At 41.6% G+C, this 22,254-nt stretch overlaps 1 protein-coding gene across 3 annotated transcripts in view; it reads right to left on the bottom strand.

Moving 5' to 3' along the window:
- The window catches only part of LOC137342201 (probable E3 ubiquitin-protein ligase HECTD4), a 212,408-nt gene that overhangs the window by 18,851 nt on the left and 171,303 nt on the right, over nt 1-22,254 (bottom strand). For 2 of the 3 annotated variants that reach the window (XM_068005963.1, XM_068005964.1), the window contains exons 58-68: nt 21,020-21,150; nt 19,897-20,102; nt 19,083-19,262; nt 17,234-18,516; nt 13,956-14,163; nt 11,546-11,769; nt 9,343-9,494; nt 7,954-8,060; nt 6,715-6,838; nt 6,330-6,520; nt 1,412-1,558 (exon numbers count right to left, since the gene is read on the bottom strand). In XM_068005963.1, the coding sequence (XP_067862064.1) occupies nt 1,412-1,558; nt 6,330-6,520; nt 6,715-6,838; nt 7,954-8,060; nt 9,343-9,494; nt 11,546-11,769; nt 13,956-14,163; nt 17,234-18,516; nt 19,083-19,262; nt 19,897-20,102; nt 21,020-21,150 (2,953 nt within the window). The remainder of the gene's footprint in view (nt 1-1,411; nt 1,559-6,329; nt 6,521-6,714; nt 6,839-7,953; nt 8,061-9,342; nt 9,495-11,545; nt 11,770-13,955; nt 14,164-17,233; nt 18,517-19,082; nt 19,263-19,896; nt 20,103-21,019; nt 21,151-22,254) is intronic. The other variant, XM_068005965.1, reaches the window with a different exon arrangement.

Here is a 22,254-nt window from a genome sequence, read left to right as displayed (position 1 = left end):
GATTTCACTCTGAAATGGTTAAGCTCTAATTTTATTATGGCATCTTGATTTGGATTCCCCCACTAGGGGAAATAGTTTCTCTGTATCTACCCTATCATATCGCTCATTTTAAACACCTCTATTAGATCACCCCTCAACCTTCTAAACTCAAGGGAATGCAAGCCAAGTTTATGCAGCCTGTCTTCATAATTTGGTATAATTCTGGTGAATCTGCGCTGCACACTCTCTGAGGCCAATATATCTTTCCTGAGGTTCGGTGCCCAAAACCGAATGCAGTACTCCACATGGGCTCTGCACAACTGAAGCAACACTTCCTCACTTTTGAATTCCAACCCCCTTGAGATAAAGGCCACCATTCCATTAGCCTTTATGATTAAATTTTGTATCTGCGCACTGGCATTTAGCGATTTGTGTACATGGACACCTAAATCCCTATGCTCCTCCACAACTCCTAGTTCCTCACCATTAAGAAAATATTCAGATTTGTCTTTCTTAGATCCAAAGTGGATGACCTCACACTTCCCCACATTGAACTCCATCTGCCACAGTTTTGCCCACTTATTTAGTCCATGTCTCTTTGTAACTTCGTCCTCCCATCCACACAACTTTCTATTCCTTCATCCAAGTCATTAATATATATGGTGAAAAACTGAAGTGCTAGTACAGATCCCTGGGGAACACCGTTTGTCACATCCCGCCAATCAGAGAATGAACCCTTTATCCTTACTCTGTCTCCCACCTCCCAACAATTACCGACCCACGTCACAAAGTTACCTCCAATTCCAATCACTACAATTTTTGCTAATAATCTCTTGTGCTGAACCTTATCAAATGCCTTCTGGAAGTCCATATCGACAACATCCATGGACACTTCCCTATCTACCATGCTAGTGACCTCCTCAAAAAATTTAACTAGATCAATCAGACATGACCTATCCTTCACTTATCCTTGCTGATTCTCTCATCAGCTAGTACTTGTCCAAGTGCTCAGTCACTCTGTCTCAGATGAGAGATTCCAGGAACTTCCCCACAATTGATGTTAAACTGAGGTCTGCAGTTACTTGGTTCCTGCCTCCCTCTCAGCTTAAATAATGGAGTAACATTTGCAATTTTCCAATCCAAAGGCACAATTCCTGAAACTAAAAAGTTTGCAAAATTGCGACTAATGCATCTGCAATTTTCTCGCCTATTTCTTTTAATACCTAGTATCCCTAGGAGGCCAAACACAAATATAGATTTTTTAAAAAATTATTGCAAAATACCTCATTAAATTAATACAGATAATGAAAAAACATGAATACTCCACTTTCTTAACTCCAGGCAACCCAAGAGCATCACTGCACATTATAATGCAATTAGTTCTATTGACAACATTGAGTTTTCCAACAGGGAGAGGTGTCTGACATCTGACCTTTTGCCTCTCGTAGCAATGATGCAATGCTGTCCATATACGTATGTGTCCGTCTGAGCTCCACCAGAGGCAGGAAGAAGGTCTCCAAAGTGTTGTTTAAAGATTGAAGCAGAGCAAAACGAAGCCGAAGGCTTTCAATTGGAACATCTGGGAATGGTAAATTAAAATTAACAGCACGCAAGATATAGGACAATGGGTAAACACATCATGCATATATTTCATGGCGATGAAATGTTTCATTTAGCACCATCTTTGGTCGTGGTTTAAGAATGGACATTTGTGTGCCCTTAGGATGTCCCAAAGCAGTTCATATCCAACAAATTACTTTTTTTTAAGTGTAGTCACTGCTAAGAAGGCAAGTGTGGCAATCAATCATCATGTTTAAGAGACTCTGAATTAAGTTGTTGGGAAACTCACATGTAGAATTTCTGGTTGCTTGATCCAGTGTGTCCATTTGCTGTCCAGAGACACACACCCCACAGAGAGGGAAGGGTGAGGCCATGAAGGAATTTAAGCACAATGATGAAAATTTTAAATTTGAGGTGTTGGGGGACCAGGAGCCAATGTAGGTCAGAGAGAATAGGGGTGATGGGTGAGTGTGACTTGATACAGGATAGGATATGGGCAGAGGTTTGGAAGACCTGAAGTTTATGGAGGGTGGAGGATGGGGGGGCCAGTCTGCCACGTATTGGAATACCTGAATCTGAAGGTGACAAAGACATGGATGAGCATTTCAGGAGCATTTGGGCTGAGGTAGGGGCAGAGGTGGGCGACATTATGGAGGTGAAACTAGTTGCTCTTTGTGATGGCGGGGATATCGGATCAGAACCTCAGCTTGGGGTCAAGTAGGAAGCTGAGGTTGCAAATAGTCTGGTTCAGCCTGAGACAATGGCCAGAGAGGGGAATAGAATCGATGGCAAGGATACGGAGTTTGTGGTGGGGGTCTTCCCAATGTTCAAATGGAGGAAACTGTGATTCATCTGGATGTCAGACAACATCCAGTGGACGTGGAGCCAGTGGAGGAGCGGTAGAACTAGGTCGTCAATATCCATATGGCAGCTGGCTCCATGTCTGTGGATGGTGCTTCCAAGAGACAGCATGTAGATGAAGAAAAAAAGAGGGGGCCAAGGATATATCCTTGAGGGACTATGGAGGTAATAGTGTGGGGATGGAAAGAAAAACACTGCTGGAGTGCTCTATGATTAGATCGGCATAACTGGAACCTAGCAAGGGCAGTCTCATTGAGCTGGAGGAGAGGCATTGGATTATCGTGGTGGGGTTGACCGCGTCAAAGGCTGCAGAGTGGTCAAGGAGGATAACGCGTCACAGTCACACAGAAAGTCATTTGTGACTTTGGTTGGTGCTGTTTTGAAGGTGTGGTAGGGGCGGAAAACTGATTGAAAAGATGCAAACAGGGAATTGTGGGGAAGACGAAAGCAGATTTGGAAGGAGACAATATATTCAAGGACTGGAGAGTATAGGGGGTTGGAGAAAAGGTGGAAGTTTGCAAGGATTTAGGGGTTAGGATGGGTTTCTTTTTTTGGAAAGGATGGTGATGGTGCTTTTAAAAGGAAAGACAGTATTTTAAAAAATTCACTCTCAGGATGTGGGAGTCACTGGTAAGGCCAGCATTTATTCCCTATCTCTAGTTGCCCTGAGAAGGTGGTAGTGGGCCTACTGTAGCGGTTTTTGATACAACTGAATGGCTTACTAGGCTACTTCAGGGGGCAGTTAAGGGGGCAGTTAAGAGTCAACGACATGACGTGGAACAGGAGTTACATTTAGGACAGACCAGATAAGAAAGGGAGGTTTCCAACCCTAAAAGGTCATTAGAAACATAGGAAATAGGAGCAAGAGTAGGCCATTTGGCCCTTCTCCGCCATTCAAAATGATCATGGCTGATCGTCTAACTCAGTGCCCTGTTCCCGCTTTTTCCCCATATCCCTTGATCCCTTTAGCATTAATAAATATATCTATCTCCTTCTTCAATACATCTAAATGACCTGGCCTCCACTGCCTTCTGTGGTAGAGAATTCCACAGATTCACCACCCTCTGAGTGAAGAAATTTCTCCTCATCTCTGTTCTAAATGGCATACCCTGTATCCTGAGACTGTGACCCCTGGTTCTGGACTCCCCAGCCATCGGGAACATCCTCCCTGCATCTAGTCTGTCTAGTCCTGTTAGAATTTTATATGTTTCGATGAGATCACCTCTCATTCTTCTAAACTCTAGTGAATATAGGCCTAGTCTACCCAATCGCTCCTCAGACGTCAGTCCTGCCATCTCAGGAATCAGTCTGGTAAACCTTCGTTGCACTCCCTCCATGGCAAGAACATCCTTCCTCAGATAAGGAGACCAAAACTGCACACAATACTTCAGATGTGGTCTCACCAAGGCCCTGTATAACTGCAGTAAGACATTCCTGCTCCTGTACTCAAATCCTTTTGCAATGAAGGCCAACATACCATTCGCCTTCCTAACTGCTTGCTGCACCTGAATGCTCACTTTCAGCGACTGGTGTACAAGGACATCCAGGTCTCGTTGCACCTCCCCTTTTCCCAATCCATCACCATTCAGATAATATTCTGCCTTTCTGTTTTTACAACCAAAGTGGATAACCTCACATTTATCCACGTTATACTGCCATGTTCTTGCCCACTCACCCAACTTGTCTAAATCACATTGGAGCCTCTTTGCATCCTCCTCAAAGCTCACATTCCATCCCAGCTTTGTGTCATCTGCAAACTTGGAAATGTTACATTTAGTTCCCTCATCCAAATCATTGATATATATTGTGAATAGCTGGGGCCCAAGCACTGATCCCTGCGGTACCCCACTAGTCACTGCCTGCCACCCGGAAAAAGACCCATTTATTCCTACCCTCTGTTTCCTGTGTCAACCAATTCTCAATCCATGCTAGTATATTCCCCCAATCCCATGTGCTTTCATTTTGCCCACTAACCTCTTGTGTGGGACCTCATCAAAAGCCTTCTGAAAATCCAAATACACCATATCCACTGGTTCTCCCCTATCTATTCTACGAGTTACCTCCTCAAAAAACTCCAGTAGATTTGTTAAGCATGATTTCCCTTTCACAAACCCATGCTGACTTTATCCAATCCCATTAATGCCTTCCAAGTGTTCTGTTATCACATCTTTTATAATAGACTCAAGCACTTTCCCCACTACTGATGTTAGGCTAATTGGTCTGCAATTTCCTGTTTTTCTCCCCCTCCTTTTTTAAATAGTGGGGTTACATTTGCCACCCTCCAATCTGTAGGAACTGTTCCAGAGTCTATAGAATTTTGGAAGATGATCACCAATGCATCCACTATTTCCAGGGCCACTTCCTTTAGTACTCTGGGATGTAGATTATCAGGCGCTGGGGATTTGTCAGCCTTTAGCCCCATTAATTTCCCTGGCACTATTTTTTTTTACTAATACTGGTTTCCTTCAGTTCCTCCCTCTCACTAGACCCTTGGTTCCCTAACATTTCTGGGAGGTTATTAGTGAACCAGTTGGGTTTTTAACGACAATCCAACAGCTTCATGGTCACTTTTACTGATAGCAGCTTTAAAAAATTTTTTTAAAAACTGAATTCAAAGGAGAAGAAACCATTTATAACATCAGCTAGTATGAGGCCTAGGAAGGGAAGTTGGGTAGTGAGCAGTTTAGTGGGAATGGGGCCAATGGAGCAGGAGGTGGGTTCCAGTAAAAGTCCAGAGCAATAGGCATGTCTTTTTCTGTTTGGATTTGAGCAATAACAAATCACTTGCTGCAATAAGTCAGTTAACCCACTTAGAAGCCATTCAATGTTCGTTGTGAGGAAATTACTTATTAGTGAACACTGTTTCAAAAAAATTCCCACCCCAAGTAGCATGCATGAGCCTAAATTTTAGGATCCTCGTTATATTCCACAAATCCCTCCACAGCCTCGCTGCATCCTATCTGTACAGGTTCCAGCCTTACCCCTTCTATACCCGTCAATCCTTTGACTCTGGACTTCTGCACATCATCCTCTCTCTCTTCACTCCGCCATGAGTGACACTGTATTTAGTCATTTCTCAGAACTCCTTCTTTAACCCAACCCTCCCTCTCCACTTCATTTTTAAAAGACTCCTTAAAAAAACCTATTTCTTGAATCAAGCCTTCAATCACCTCTATTAACTCTACCCACGAAGGCTTTGCATCTGTTCCCTTCTTCTGAAGTGTCTTGGAACATTTATTTACATTCAAATCAATACATAAATGCAAGCAGGTGTTGAACTAAGCAGGACATTTCAAACAATGGGAGCTGAACACGAACATGTCCTCACCCAACATCTACACATACACACCCTGCAGGAGTCCATGGAAAGCAATTAGTAGCATGAATCTTAGCTGATTTATCCCATCCTTAGCCCAGAAATGTTGAGGCCAGTTGTAGCACTTCCAACTGCTCATGTAAGACCCAGAGAATCTGAGGAAAGTAAAAATGACTGGGAAAGAAATCTTTTGTCCCATTTTTAAGTGCATAACATGCCCCTTTCAGGTATTCGACCTCAAATAATATTCTTTGGCAGGCATATGATTGCCAATGATGTTCAACGATCACCAGAGTTCACAATAGCAGCTCAACATAACTTTAGCTCTGATTTTCACTACTTGTCATCTAGCAAATGCTTCACTTTTCCCCAGTAGGAATCTCTGCGCCCTCCACCTTGTCCCCTTTCGGAAAACAACCAAGATTCTGAATTTCCAAACTTATGGCACAAAGGTGGGGAGTCAGTATTTATAGGCGCACAATAACTGACAAACGCCCAGTAAAAGGCAATATATTTGCGTTGTGTAATGAAGACCCATTGGGTAACAGCTAATGTGTATAGTAGCACAGATGTAGCACTGTAACTAGAAGACGACTATCAGTACAGGACTTACTCAACAAACAGGCAACCCTTGGGTCAGGCGTATCTGCAGGGTCAAGGTACACTTCGTGAGGATGGAGTCGGCCTGGAGTGATGGCAAGATGGCGGCAGAGACGGTTGACGTACTGTACAAGCGCAACGTCCATCTCTAGATTCCATTTTTTGCAGGATCTTTGGGCGTGTCTGGTGTCAATGCAGGCACACCTGTAGGAGATAAAGAAATTGCTGAAACTGCAATCAGAATGCAGCCAAGCACTATTACATCATATTGTGCTTAAATGTGCTGGTAGCATTTAGCAAGAATGACACCTGCACATAACTAAATTTTATAATGCGGTCTAAAGGTCAATGGTGTGTATTAACTTTCAAAACAATTCTATCTGTAATACTGTACTTACCTTTCAAAGTGGAGGTCATATCCGCAGGAAAGAATTGCCCGCCACACGCTCCGGATGTCCTGCTTTGACCGATCTACAACAAATTTCTGGAAACCGTCCAATGTTAAATACTTCTCCTCTGGTACTATTGGAGATTGAAAGATACACAGCATTAGTGAAGGACACTTTCAATGTCGTGTGTTGTGCCATCTCAAGACCAAATATTTCAAGCTAACTGTAAAATGAATTCCCATGCTATGAGTTAGGAATATATTTCAAATCGAGTAACGGTTTTCAAACCTTATTAAAAATCATTATGGAAGGACTTGCACAACATAGGAAGGGAGCCAGCATTAACAATCCACATGGGAAATTAAGTTTAGGAAAAATATGCACAATTGGCTTAAGTCAGGCTTCATTGGAATGTTAATTGACAGTACGGGAATTATTGCCTCGCCCTATTATTAAAGTAGATTGTTCTGAATACTAACTTACATGTTGCATGCCATCAGGTGTTCTTTGCACCCCCCTAATGGTTAGCTCGAGTGACATTGGGAGAGCCTTGGAGCGGGCCACCTAACCTGCCACTTTGTTTGTGGAATGAGTACCAAAGGAGCAGGAAGTAAAGTAAAACAAAATGATATGGAATAAAGGCTTAACAAGCAGTGATTACGAGAAAAGATGCAAGGTCCAGCTTGTTTACTAAATGACAGGAGTCACAAGTTTGATGACAAGAAAGCCGTCATTTTAGAGTTATATCACTGTAGCTTATGAGCAGAGGCTGGTGTTATTGACGAGTCATGATCAGTACAATCAAGATCAGCAGCATGCACAGAAAAGGCAATAATTGACCAACTTTAAAATATGTTGATGGAGATTGAAGGTTTCCTGACAAAGCCAAAGTGTACACAAATCAGATTAACCAAATTATCGGAAAAAGGACACTACTGACAACAGGAATTCATGAATCACAAAGGGAATATTATTCTTTGGCAGAAACAAAACAATGCATTTGGTTCTGTGAAGCAAAATTACACTGCCCATTGTATGAATATGTTGTCCCAAGGCAGCAGAGAGAATTGTCCTTTATTATGGTGAAGGCGACAATGAAGAGCTTTTAAGAGAAGACTTTGAAATTGTCCTCAGTTCCTGAAGGTAATCATAGGTATGAAAATAACCAGTAAGTTGTTGCAACTGCTAGTTTTGCAGTAAATATTACAATAAATATACACAACCAATATAAGAGTCGCTCTGACCCACCTTCTTGTTTCTTTGCTGGCGACTTCTCTGAGTCCTTGTCATCAGGTTTGGTGCTCTTTTCAGGTGACTTTGCTTTCACAATTGGTTTCTTCTCACTCAGTGCAGTTCTGTTCCAAAAAAAGTTCAGGATGAAAGAGTTTTCTTCTGTTGTATTTTAAACTATTTACCTACTATTTTCCAGATATAGCTGATTAGCCATGATGTCACCAACTTTGGATGGTTCAGTATGGTTCAGCTACTGAGCCATTATGAGCAGAAAAAGCTTCAATTATGATCCCTGCTGGGTGTGGAAGCAGCTGATCTGAAATCAGAGCAACATTTAAGGTGCTCCAAAGAACCTCAGAGTTGCCAGGCTAGAAGGGCAGGGAAAGAAAGAGATAATATCAAATCAGCTAGGGTTCCTGCTCCTATCACTATTTAGTGATGCTTGCTGAAAGAGTGCATAAAGATAAGGTCAAGCTCAGAAATGATGCCCCCTCTCCCCCCACAGCCAAAAAGCACACAGTCAGTGTCAAGGTTCACACCTAACGACTGATCACTCAGCTAAGAAACAGGAGAAGCTGATGGCAGGTGTGGGAGTCTATTCCAGAAAGAGTTATCGCCTTTGGGAAAGGATAAGCTGGGGAAAAAAACTGAACATAAAATAATCCCAATGTTACAAACACTCAATAACCAAAAAAACGTTCAAGTATTTTTTTTGAAACATTTCCATTTTTACAAGGGTTTCTAATAGGAAGACTAACAATGGTCTGCAACAGAAGCTCTGGTTAAAACGGTGAGGCATTCATCCAGAGTTAAAGGTAGTTACTCAGGGCCATACTGAACTGCCTTATGCAGTCAGGAAAGAATTTCCCAGAGTTTTCCTGAAATTGGCCACAGGTTTTTCTCTGCTGTTTTGCTTCCCCCAGAAACTATCACTACCAGCAACTGGGAGGAACGTGAAAGAGACTGCACTGTCAAACGTACAGGATAAGCACTGATGGGGAGGGTGGCTGACTCTTTTCTTCCTCTTTTCATATGAAGGTATTTCCACCCAAATGTACTGTGTGTATAACTGCTTGTAGCATTGTGCTGTATTGAATCAATGCTCCCTGACAAAATTTATACTAGCAGTCATTGCATGGCTATGCAGAAACCATAACCTGCAAACCTAGGGATGTAATTTATACAACTGTGAGCATTCTTGAGCCAGGTCACTACCTTGTGTAAATGCTGTGGCTGGTATATTTACATTGGTGTAATCAATCCACTGGATTTTACAGTGAGTTGATTTTGAACCGTGCAGTTACAGAGTGCAAGATTTATTTCGCCCTCACCTCAAGGGATGACATTTTAAACCACCTAAAATCTTGATTTAAAGAGGGGAGAACCCCAAAAAACACAACGAACCTGACGCTGTTCAGCACGGACCTGTCTTTGCCTGGAGGTTTGCCAATCGGTCTCTTTGTGCTCACTACTTTCCCAGGGTGCTGCTCCTTTCCTGCTTTACTGTACTTGCTCTTGTCGAATTTCGGTTTGGGTATGCCGTACTTTCGTAGTATCTTGCGATTTACAAAAAAAAAGGCTTAATTACATATTGTACTTTGCACAGCAACTTAGTGTGTTTATGGCAATGATCCATAGAATAGATTCTCATTAGACAGAAAAGGTGACATTTTAGAAACACAGGTATTTCCCCCTCATAATACTACAATACAAAGTTATTCCTATGAATAAAAGTGAGTACAATAAAGTTCATTGAATAATTTATTCAGTGTCGACATGATCAACCTCAGGAGTGTAGCTTGGATTACAGTGTTACACTTGCCGCTATATCGAGTGCCCCACTTGGCTTAAGCGAGCACCTGCCACTGCTTCAAACCAGTAACAAAATAAACTCTTCCCATATGCTCAAGAGGCCCCAATCTCCTGCCCTAGTGGCTAAGAACGGGCATGCAACAGTCCTTCTCCTGAGGGTGAACAACACTGCGGCATATTGTGAATTACTTAAGTTCACCAAGAGATGAGCCATTGGAACTATGGACTCCTGGAGCTTGCTGTATTGCCTCATGGAGTCAGGAAGGAATTTCCCAGAATTTTTCCTGAAATTGGTCACATGTTTTTCTCTGCTTTTTTGTTTTGCCTCCCCAGGAGTTAGAGTTACTAATAGTTGGGAAGGGCTTTATACAAGGTTGCACCATCAAGTGTGTAGGATGGGTACTGATGGGAGACTGACTATCTTTTTTTTCTCTTTTCATATGTCCATATTTCCACCCAACTGCCTAGGAGTGTCTGACTGTTATTCTCAATGTATGTAGCCACAAGTATCTTCAAAGTAGCATTAAGCCGAATCAAATCATGTCCCTGGGAAACTTGTGAACTTATGAAAAGCAAAAAACTAAAAAGTGACAACTTGGTACTTGATTTGGCAACACTTACACCAGTGACAAATAACAGCCTGCACCGTAAACTTGGTAGATAATGATGGTCACATAATAAGTTCACTAATTCTCTATTACTATTTTATATTGCAGTTCAATGCCTGGGTCAGTTCTCCATAGATATTATAGTAAACCACATGGTATTATTCATTTTCTTGATGTAATCTCCACAAAACTGATTTTCTCCCTCACCAACTAATGCTCAAACTACTTATCTACTTCCAAATATACATAACTCAAAAAGTCTCAATTACTTCAGGATTGATAGTCCAGTGATGCTATTTTTGTGTGTCTGAGTGTACATTACCCTTCAATAAGGGTACATATTTTTCCACCCTATTTTTTTCCATCAGAGCCACATACATCCTGCTCGCATCTCACTGCCAATGGTCTCTAGTAGCAGCCAGGAGGCATGTGAGAAGTGTATTGTGAAGCTCTCCATCATACGTTCACCTACTCCAATGAGAGGACACTCGGCCTCCAGTATATAGTAATTGACTTGTACTGCACCTTATATCTAGACCTAGAGGACACAGTCGCAGGATATGGAGTCGGCCCATTTAAGACTGAGATGAGGAGGCAATTCTTCACTTAGAGGGTTGTGAATCTTTGGAATTCTCTACCTCAGAGGGCTGTGCACGCTGAGTCATTGAGTATATTCAAGACTGAGATAGATAAATTTTTGGACTCTAGGGGAATCAAGGGATACGGGGATCAGGCAGGAAAGCGGAGTTGAGGTTGAAGATCAGCCATGATCTGATTGAATGGCAGAGCAGGCTCGAGGGACCGTATGGCCTACTCCTGTTCCTATTTCTTATGTTCTTATGTAATGTTTCAAAGCGTTTCACACAATGAACCACTTTTGGAGCTCACTGCTTTGCTATGTAGGCAAATGTAGCAACCCTTTGAAGTCAGGGACATTACCTAAATATTGATGAGATGAATGACCAGTTGCTCTATTTTTGGTGGTATTAGTTAAGGAGTTCCAGGAAAAAACCTGAAGAATGCCAAGGGATCTTTAAGCCAATCGTATTGTGAACTTAGCGGAGATTGGGAATTAAGAGCATGGTAATTATCCATCATATGGTACAAAGAAAACCTCATCACCTGCTACAAGGCACATCTACAAAATCTAAACAAAACCAATACAAGCCTTTGTCCAAAGCATATACCTGTGTGAGTTGATCCTCCAGAACTTTCTTTGGTGGCCGGACATTGGTGAAAAATATTTGCAACAGGTTTCCTGGTGTCTGGGAGTTGATCTGTTCTTTACTGAGAAAAATGTCAGAAACTTTGATCGGTTTGGCTGGGGCAAGACTCAGCATCTGCTCCGAGTGTACACAGCTTCGGAATATCTCTGAAAGAATATCTCGAGCTCCAGGAACCACCTTATCACCTAAATGAAAAGTAAGCATAATAAATCTTTATAGATTGAGATACTGGAGATCTTAATTTATTTATACACTTTTTAAAAATACAATTCTTCCTAAACATTAAAGAGAAAAAAAAAGAACAAACTTGCATTTATATAGTGCCTTTTATGACCTTGGAAGGTTCCAAAGTGCTTTACAGCCAATTAAGTACGTTCGAAGTGTAGTCACTGTTGTATTGTAGGGGTACGCAGCTGCCAATTTGCACACAGCAAGGTCCCACAAAGAGCAATGAAAAAAATGACCAGATAATCTGTATGTGATGTTGGTTGAGGGATAAATGTTGGCCAGGACATCGGGAGAACTCCCCTGCTCTTCTTCGAAAAGTGCCTTGGGATCTTTTACGTCCGCTTGAGGGGGCAGACGGAGCATTGGAATTAAAGAGGTTTACCAAACAATGCTCTGGGACAGACACAAGATGGTGGGTGGTGCATTAGCCAATAGTAAATAATACTGTTTATATCGCAACCTATGGAGGCAATGAGACCACCAAAAGGTGGGTGTCAGTGGGCCTCCAAAGTAAGGCACTGGCAGTAGCAAATAGATGGCACACCCACCTGTTTAGTTCCATTACTCTTTGTACAGATCAGCAATGTGCTTTTGCAATTTCCAAACTTTGACCTGATACAGGGCCACAGCCATAAACTTAATGTCATAAATATATACATGGTCAAGCACATGTGCAGTTGTTTCAGTATTACTGTTAATGCTGGGAATCCACCCCAGAATGTAAATCGGGTGTATTTGGAGCACCATGAACTGGAAAAAGTACAATATATAAATATCATAACACCATCATTGGAAAAATCTTGTGCATGCTGTACTTAGTTTCGTTTTTTCCCTAACACTTCCTCTGGTGTTCATGACTAGACTAACTTCTGGAAGCAGATTCATTTCCTTATAAACTGAAACTGAGTCGTTATTCACCTCGGTGCATGGGTTAGCGGCTCAGTTTCAACAAAGAAATTCTAATTGCGTTAAGTCACATACTGAAGAACATGTGGAATGTCCACCATGTTGTCCCATCAATTTTGACGGTGGAAAACAACAATTCCAGCACGCAGTTTAATTAGTTTGGTATTAAAGGCTCACCAGGGCTTTGACCCAACCCACACTGTAGGCAGCAGCCATTACAGTGTGAAGAATGGCTTGGACTCTACAGGAGTCTAAAACACAGTTTAAGGTCTTGTCAGGAAAACTGCTGTGGATGAACTGGAGAACATAATTGATTTTTTAAAAAGGCAGGGTTGATATCCATGGATAAGCATCACTAGAAAACAATGCTCTGCGCAGACATTGAGAAATAATGCATTTTTGTTACCAATACTTATGTTGTAAACAGAAGAAAAAAGTGATAACAATTTGGGAGCTTCAGGACAGATTTTTTTTGAAAAAAAGCAAAATCATGAATACTGGAAGTACACAGCAGGTGAGCCAGCATCTGAAAGAGAAGTTAACAGTTTGGGTGGGACCCTTCATCTGTTCTGAAATGCAAGTGCATCTTTTTCTCTTGGCTGACTAACATACTGTGCATTTCCATTTTTACTGGATTTAAAAAGTATAATCCACAAAGCAATATATCCAGCGCCACATTATAAATAACAGGTAATTCAACAATCACCAATTCCCAACTTATCAATATTGTAAGGAGTTGTACAATACCAGGTTATAGTCCAACAGCTTTATTTGAAATCACAAGCTTTCGGAGCTTTTCTCCTTCGTCAGGAGACTCACCTGACGAAGGAGAAAAGCTCCGAAAGCTTATGATTTCAAATAAAGCTGTTGGACTATAACCTGGTGTTGTACAACTCCTTACATTTGTCCACCCCAGTCCATCACCGGCATCTCCACATCATATCAATATTGTGCTTTTGCTGGGAAATGTGGGATAGTGACCTGGAGGAAGTCGCTGCTGATTTTTTTTCTCCCAGAGAGGAAGGGAAAAAAAAAGGACATGCTGGCTTCAACTCAGAAACTCTACTTTATCCTGCCCTGTGCCAGAATTGTGCAGCATACATTGGGAACTAGACACATGAAGGATCATAAATCCAACCTCTGTGCCACTGTAGCACAACACTGTAAAAGATTTATCATTTTTATCAAATGGGCAACTTTGCTTCATGAATCCCAGCAGGCCTGTCTTTTTGCTCACCTTTTATTAGCTTTTCAGTGAAATAATCTTCCAATGCTGAACTGCCCTGGGTATCAAACAAGCTCTGGTTTACGGACGACACGGTCAAAATCTCCTCCGTCGACATCTCCATTAATTCGTCCTCTCCATCCAGGCTGGACAATCCAATCAAATCACTGCTGTTGAATAGACTGGCACGGATCTTTTCAATCTTTGCCCTAGATCTCACCTACAAGTAAAAAGAAAAATGTCACGTTATGATCTAAAAAGGACTATTTTTAAAACTATATCCTTGATCTCTAGTGTTGAATATTGCAAGGTACAATCTTTTTCCTCTCTACTCTCTTGAAGGCACTAACTCGTGCTGAGGTTTGCTTCCACAGGTGGTAGCAGCCCTCCAGTTCCTCACTCATTGTTTGTGTGCGAGCATAGATGGAGAGGGGCAGAAGGCTGCTTGATTATGAGAGCATCACAGCTGAGCTCAATCCTGTCTTTGTTTAATAGCCGCACACATGCACTTTCCAGCAGTAGTGACTGGCTAGTGATGAAGAGTGGGAACCATGGCCATTTTCACCACTCTCTAGCCCAAAAGCACTGAAGTCAATTGTAGCCTACTGGCTTGGTCAACTAATTGAGCACAGAGTGACAACTGAACATGGAACCTTCCTTGATTGTATGTCTCAGACCCACACTATGATGGGGCATTTACTAACTGTAATGGAGCTGACTAATAGACCATGAAGGTCTCAGGTTTGCCTACCTCAGCCAGGCCAACAGTGGCTTCAACGTCCCTGAGCCACTATTGAGAACATAATCAAACTCGACTGTGGTGATGCACATGACTAAAAAGCCTGCTTTAACTCACTGTTTAAGCTCACCCATCAAGAGTGGCCACTTGGGTAATGCTGAGGGCCAATGGCACCCATGGAACTGTACAACATTATCTTTAATAAAGAGAAGGAAACCTTAAACAGGGTTTGTTACACATCAACTTGTTAAGAACTAGAAGCACAATGAAATGGATTAAACAGAACTTTTTTTTTGGAGGGGATTAATTTTATGGCATGCTGGGGAATGGAACATGTTTTGCACCTAGCTACAGTATTTGAGATCTGGTTTAGCATGGGTTGGAAAGAAAGTAAAGAATTTGCATTTATATAGCACCTTTATATCCTCAGGATGTCCCAAAATGCTTCACAGCCAATTAATTACTTTCAAAGGGCAGCCACTGTTGTTATGTAGGCAAATACAGCAGGCAACTTCTGCTCAGCAAGGTTCTACAAACAGTAGTTAGATGAATGAACAGTTATTCTGTTTTGGTAGTGTTGGCTGAGGGATAAATATTGACCGCAACACTAGGAAACTCCCCTGCTTTTCTTCAAAAAGTACCATGGGATATTTTACATTCACCTGAGGGGGCTGACGGGGCTTCGGTTTAAAGTCTCAATGAAGAGACAGCCAACTTCCAAAAAAAAAAAGCAGCATGCCCTCAGTACTAATTTATCAGCTTAAATTATGTGCTGGAGTGGAGCTTTTCTTTCAAGTGAGAGTGCTGCTCTTAAGCAAAGGCTGACACTTGACATGAGGCCCCAAGTTTGCCTACCTAAACCAGCACAGTAGTGTGTACCCTGCAATTGGCTTCAGTGTCCCTGAGATAGGGATGTTGATTTAAAAAAAAAACAGGTCTCTAGACACCACTCCTTGCCAGCGCAACGATGTGGCACTGTCAATTCCCGCAGCAACCATTTTGAGGCCTCAAAATGAGGCAGCTATGAGTTAATCAGTAAGAAGTATTAAAAAATGTTAGTTCTTATCATGTATATCTGATGGGATTTTGGATTATGTATGGTCCTGGTGTTGGTAAGCATTAGAGATGGCCAGAAATGTGAAGCATCAGTTTCGTAATGCTGTTCGGATTTAAATTACTGGCAATCAGGGATCAATAGAGAGATGTGGACATCCTGATGGTGTATGCCATGCTGATAGTTTATTTTCAGTATTACTGGAGGTCTAGAGTGTCTGAGTGTCTGAGTGTCAGAATCATCTAGTGGTTGTTGCACCAACCTTGAAGTATAGGCATGTACCAACACACCGCATCATGAAAGGCTAGGATATATAATTATAGTCACAATTGATTACTTGGGGAATTAGTAATCAGACCCAGGTATGCTGTAAAGATGCTGAATGGATACTTTTGAGGTGGGGTTGAATGTGGATAACCAATCTTTTGATTATTTTTGGAATGATATGCAATGGGAGGATCAAGAGGGTGCAACAAATTTGTCAGGACGAGGCAAGGCAACTCTTGCTAGAGATTGGCTTGTGTTTAAAACGGACACAATAAAATAAATAAATATTGGGGGGAGGAGAGAAGAGAGGGAATGGAAGAAATAGACTTCAAGGTACTCAGTTCACAAGGAAGACAAAACCATGTTTTGCTGAAATCATGAAGACTCCCATGATACGTTTGTTATCAAAACAACTTCAGTTGTCTCCACTTCATAATTCATGCTCAAAGCACAAATTTCTAGCTAATACTCCATTTTGTTCTAAAAGTCATTATTTTTGTAAACAAATTGCACAATCATATCAAGAACAGTGCTTAATGAACAGTGAAGATAGGAAAGTATTGGTAAACCAATTAATCTGAATTGAAAAATAATCAAATTTGTAAAGAAAAAAATTAAGAATTTCATGTGGGCTATGACGGTGAGTTTGTCTGTTTATTATATAATAATGGTAAATAGTAACGATAAGTAATCCAGAACAAATAACTCCAATATTTTGATTCAGATTCCTATTCTGCAAATATTAATCGGATTCATCTTGAGTTTTGCTACATTCAAGCTCTGGATATGTAAAACCAACCTAAGCCTCATTCAATCTAATAATCACAAACTCGTTATTTACAAAGTTCTGGATGGTTGGATTTGAATAATAAAATTGAGTCTGACAACGGCTTTAACACTACAGTATAAACCACACAAATATAAGTGTTTTGAGAGGTCATGGCCCAGAGGTTAATTTGCAGCTTCAATTGGTATTTTAAGCCTGTTTAATAGCCTCAATTAAGAAAAACAGTACAATTGAGACGTAAAGTAAAGCTGAAATTGCACTGCTAACTGCTACTGTGATGCAAAAGTACTTGACTGTTTTGCAGCAGGGTCCAAGGGAATAATTCGAATTCTAAAGCAGAATTGAGTGAGAATTTAGAGTCTGCCTTAAATTAGAATTCCACATCCTCCTTCACATTTTTTTAAACCACAGGCTATAGTCTGAAGGGTAAACCCTAACCTTACCTCAACTATGGCGTAACCTTTGATGGGTCGTGACGCAAGTGGATTGTTGTCCAGTGATGTGACTGTGTACATGGACCCCACGTCAGAGATAGAAGCAGAGTCTGCGCTGTCCATGGGTTCTCCTAGACTACCAAGACTGCCCAGGCTTCCAGTGCTGCACAGGGATAGATCCAGGCTCTCCTGACTAGATACTGTGTGTGGATCAATCATTCCCTGCGGTGCAGCTATGTCATGACTTGCTTGAAACTGGTCTACTGAAAGGTCACTTGTTGTCTGAGAAACACACTGTGAGCTGCAAATTGAGGTCTGGCTGGTAGAGGCAGAGGCGCTCATACTCATAGCTGGTGTCACACTGCTGCCACTGCTTACATCCATAGTGTCGACTGCTGTTGACTTATCCAGTTCCAGCTTGCCATCAGCTTTCACCTTTAACCTCTTAGGGTCATCGTCTTGCAGTGGGATGTAAATCTCGTCTTTGAAGACGCCACCATGTGCACTGCACGCCCTGCGAATGGCACTTCGGACAACGCATTCCTCAAGATGCGTTGGTATTCCTGAGATCACTAGCAACCTGCTGTGGGAGGTGGTGCCTACCAAAGCCTGGCAGGCATCTGAGATGGCATCATTTGTCACCCCTAGACCCTGTGGGTCCTTGTTGGTCAGGTGACGCAGGATCATGAGTAATGTCAAGGCTCTGTGAAACCAAAGCATGTCCTCTGGTTTACTTCCACCAATATTCAGGATTGACGTGTCACTCTCACTACCCCGTGAGGGGAGTCTCTTGCCTGTTGCTGATGTCTTCTCCCGTTTCATTTTGACCTTTTTCCGCTTGGAGAGTAGGCTTGGGCTCTGTGGTGTCTGCCCCGGTGAAGAGGAAGAAGAGGAAGAGGAATCGCTGAGGCTCGGTGCACTTGTGGAGGTCATCACATTGACCACTGTGCTCATATTGATGGGCAGTGTTACCTCCGCAACTGCAAGACAAATCTCCATCAAAGCATGGAAGTAGGTGGAGAAGCGGCCCTGGTCAGTCACTCCAATTCCAATACCAGAGCTGTTCCCAGTCACCCAGTTTTGTGTTTCTTCATCATATAGTTTGCGGAGCTCAGTTTGTATCGCCATCAAAACGGCCAGGCACGGGTTTAACTGGATGGCGATGGATGAAGACAGGCCAGACGGATTCTTCTTCTGTTCCAGCTGATGAATTTTGCGCAGCAATTCAGCTAGTAGGTGGAATATCATCTCCTTTATGCTGGGGGACAAGTCTGTTGTCCACAAGAGGTTGGCTATGAATTGGGAAGGTAATCACATGCAGAAAAAAGGCATTAAAGTACATTCCAGTTAATGGCGACATTTGTTTATACATTGCACACTACAGAGGGGAGAAAAATAACAAATCAGCTAGAGTTGGTGCTCCTGACTACTATCCAGTGAAACCAACTGAAATATGCGCAGGTGGATATTGGACAAGATGATCAGACTCAGCTGTAATCCTCCCATGATAGATTAGCTGCTTTGTCTGGGTTTATACATTATTAAGGGGCTCAAAGCCCATGGAATCATAAGATTCAGAAGGGGAGAACATTTTGTAGGATTGATCTTAAATTGCAAAACCTTCAGTTATACTGCGAGGCATCAGCAACTAGTAATAGCATGCCAATCAGATCTTGCAGTCCCTATGCATCACGCTGCAGTAGGGTTAGGGTTGACAAGTTACCAACATCGGATCTATTCACTTTAGTCTGGGATTCCAGACATCATTAGATAAATATATTTTTAAAATTACATTTTTACAAAAAAAACATGTACAAGGTACACAGTCCCCAAACCCATTACTGGCAACTTGTCTTACCAAATAGCTCAACAACCTGCAGGAGAACTGATGCAGGAATGGCATCAAGTTCATCCTCAGATTTCCCGTCACCTTCTCCCAGTTTCCACGTTAGCAACTGTTCAGCAAATGCCATTGCCAGAGGAAATTCCAGAGGCAACGAGTTCAATACCAGCACCGCACCAGGTGGCGGGGAGACACCTGGGAAGAGGAAATTCAAAACCAAATTAAATAATTAGCCTAAAAAAACCACATAGAAAGCAAGCTGAAAAACAAAGATCCAGACTTGAAATAACTGAAGAACAGATCCATACAGGAGAAAGAGGAGAAAAATTGTCCGAAGAAATCTTTTGAGTTGACAATAGTAGCGTTCTACTGCCAAAGCCAATTGAGAAGGCACCACATAGTGTACCATTAAGCCATACAGATTAAATACTTTCAGGTATGATTCCCAAAACGAAGCTAAGCTGATCACAGCTAAGTAGCAATTAGAGTGCCACAATTGACCTCAACACCTTTGGGCTAGGACGTGGAAAAAAAACTAGAGTTCCTGCTCCTTTCAGCCTGCCTCAACTTCTTCGACGTTCATAATGGTCACTTGGGCAAAATTATGGAGCGCTGCTAGCATCAGCGGAACAGTGCCTATGACTCAACACTTTCCAGGAGAGATGGGGAACAATTAAAAAAATGCCAATTGGGGAGCATTGCTCTTCTAAGATTAAATCTTATTCATTTTTTATAAAAAAACTTAATGCTTCATTCTAACACTCAATTAGTTTATATGTATTGGAGATCATGTTTACGGAGCTATTCCAAACTCCAAACTTAAACATACCTAGTTTGACATGCAGCTTGTCAGTTGGGATAACAACGGAGGGGTACTGGTTTGTGGTGGGTGGTGGAGTCAGCCCAGTGTTGGTGGGCGATGCATCTTTCGGATAACACACTGTTTCTGTAAGGTTAAGTTGTCCATTTCTCCGCACCTTGTGACCCAGTCCATATACCAGCACTCTAACCCAAGGAGCCTTATATAGAGAGGAACTAAGCAATAAAAATTAAAGAATAAAAGGATTAAAATGGTTTACAACTGTAATTTTTAGTTACATTCATCAAGTTCACTGGGTGGAGTAGCCCTCAATCTTCAAATAGGTGTCCTCCATATACTATAGGTAAAGTTCCACAGCCAGCAAACCTTCAGTGAAGTTTTTAAGATGCCTGCTCACTAAAAGTACAATACTCCGGCCTTTACTTGCAGTGAACATTGTGTAGTTGATGGGTCAAATGCTGGTGAATTTTCCCATTCCCTTAAAGTGAAGGAAATTTGCAGTTTCCAGCAACCAAGCTTGGATCTCTAGCCACTTGTTAACAAACTATAAAAGGGCCTTTGAAATTATGAGATGTTCACTGGCTTACCTGGATGCGACAGCCTTGACCCTTTTTACATAAATGTAAGAAAGTTCAAGTCTGTCAGAAATTACTGGCAGCTAGGGAGCAAGTGGCAATTGAACAACAATTTTTTCTGTGGTCAACAGAAAAATGTTGGCGAGATTAAGCAATTAGAATAATCACCAAAAGTGAAGTGCAAATTTATGCCAGAGGTTGGTGAATTTCTCTCCAAAAATGAGGACTGGGTGGTGTTATGTGATACCAGAATGTTCAATTTCTGGAGCTAGAATCCAATCCAGCCCAGATTTAGATGACAGCCATTTAGACCAGGCTGTAAAATCTTTACTTACAGATGGCCATTTGTTTTTCTGCTAGAGAATGACTATAATGTTTAATATGCTCCCAAGAAGCTGCACTTATTTATGTTGTGTGACTTCCTAGATAATTCAAATTTAACAATTGCAGGAAATGCCAAGTGCACCAGCAGGATTGAGGGGGTAAACTGTACAACTTTAAACATTCAAACCTCCTCTAAATGCTCATTTCATTCAGTATGTTTCAATTGTGCTTACTCTTTCCGAAACCCTGCTGGACTTTCCTTGCATGACACCATTACAAAGGCAGCGCCTGGGAAAAGCACATCCATGCTCACTTTTGACTCAGTTACTGGGAACTCTTCTGATGGAAACTGTTCCGGTGCATGCTGCAATGCAACAGCATAAATGTCAGTTTGGTCAGTCATAAAAAAAGACAGTGCTATCACTAGGATTTCATTAAAGGGCAATTTTTAAAACCTTTTTTTAAAACCATAAATTACAGCAACACAATATAAACACTAATGCTAAAATACTACTGTGCACATAAAAAATAAAAAGAACATGATTAATTGTTCAATAGCTATTTACTCATCTCTATGAAAAAAGTTACTTACAGAAAACACAAACTGAGAAAGGGAATTCCACATTGCCACAGCTTGGGCAAAAGAGATGAATTGGTTGTCAACTCTCTAACAAACTATTTCTGAAACTCAAGTTGATGTCCTTGCTGTACAGCTGCAGGATGAGGTATTGCTAATGTGCACTCATCAGTTTGCTGGGAACTCAGCCTATTATATTGGTGCTAGCATTCTGGCAGTTGAACCAGCTTGGGTACAGAATTGAGATTGATAAAAGTTGGTTTCTCAAGCTATTACACCATGTTTACTTCTAGCAATAGATTGTGCACTTTAGTTGTGAATGGAGCATTCAACTTAGCTCTATAACATTAGAGTGAATCCTAATAGTAGCAGTGGTGCTTAAATGTATCACACCAACATCAAAGCATAATTGTACAACTGTGATTTTTCCTGCAAAGGTTTTAGGTGTTAAGTTGGTTCCAAAATGAGTCAGTATTTGAAAAGGAAGAATTGTGTGTTTTTTAAACTGCTCCTGATTTTAACATAAGGAAGCTCTGTAAACAGGTTGGCTAAGCATGCTGCAGCTAAATGTACTTTGCCAGAACTTGAAGCACACAACATCAGTTCCTGACCTCAGCTATGGCCATCAGGCGAGATGCTTCTCTAAGGGTAGAAAAGGGGAAAAAAAAGGAACAGTCAGCATCCCTATAAGTTTCCCTACAGCTCATGTGGCTGGTTAAACAACACGACACAGACCTCAGAAGAGATTGCACACTATTCTCACTCCTCTGCAACTTCGCTGTTGACTCATCTCACTCCTTGTGTGCGAAATAGAATCATAGAAGTTTACAACATGGAAACAGGCCCTTCGGCCCAACATGTCCATGTCGACCAGTTTATACCACTAAGCTA

The sequence above is a fragment of the Heptranchias perlo genome, chromosome 25, assembly GCF_035084215.1.
Source record: "Heptranchias perlo isolate sHepPer1 chromosome 25, sHepPer1.hap1, whole genome shotgun sequence".
In the NCBI taxonomy this organism is placed as follows: Eukaryota; Metazoa; Chordata; class Chondrichthyes; order Hexanchiformes; family Hexanchidae; genus Heptranchias; species Heptranchias perlo.
This window is presented reverse-complemented; position numbering and strand designations above follow the sequence as displayed.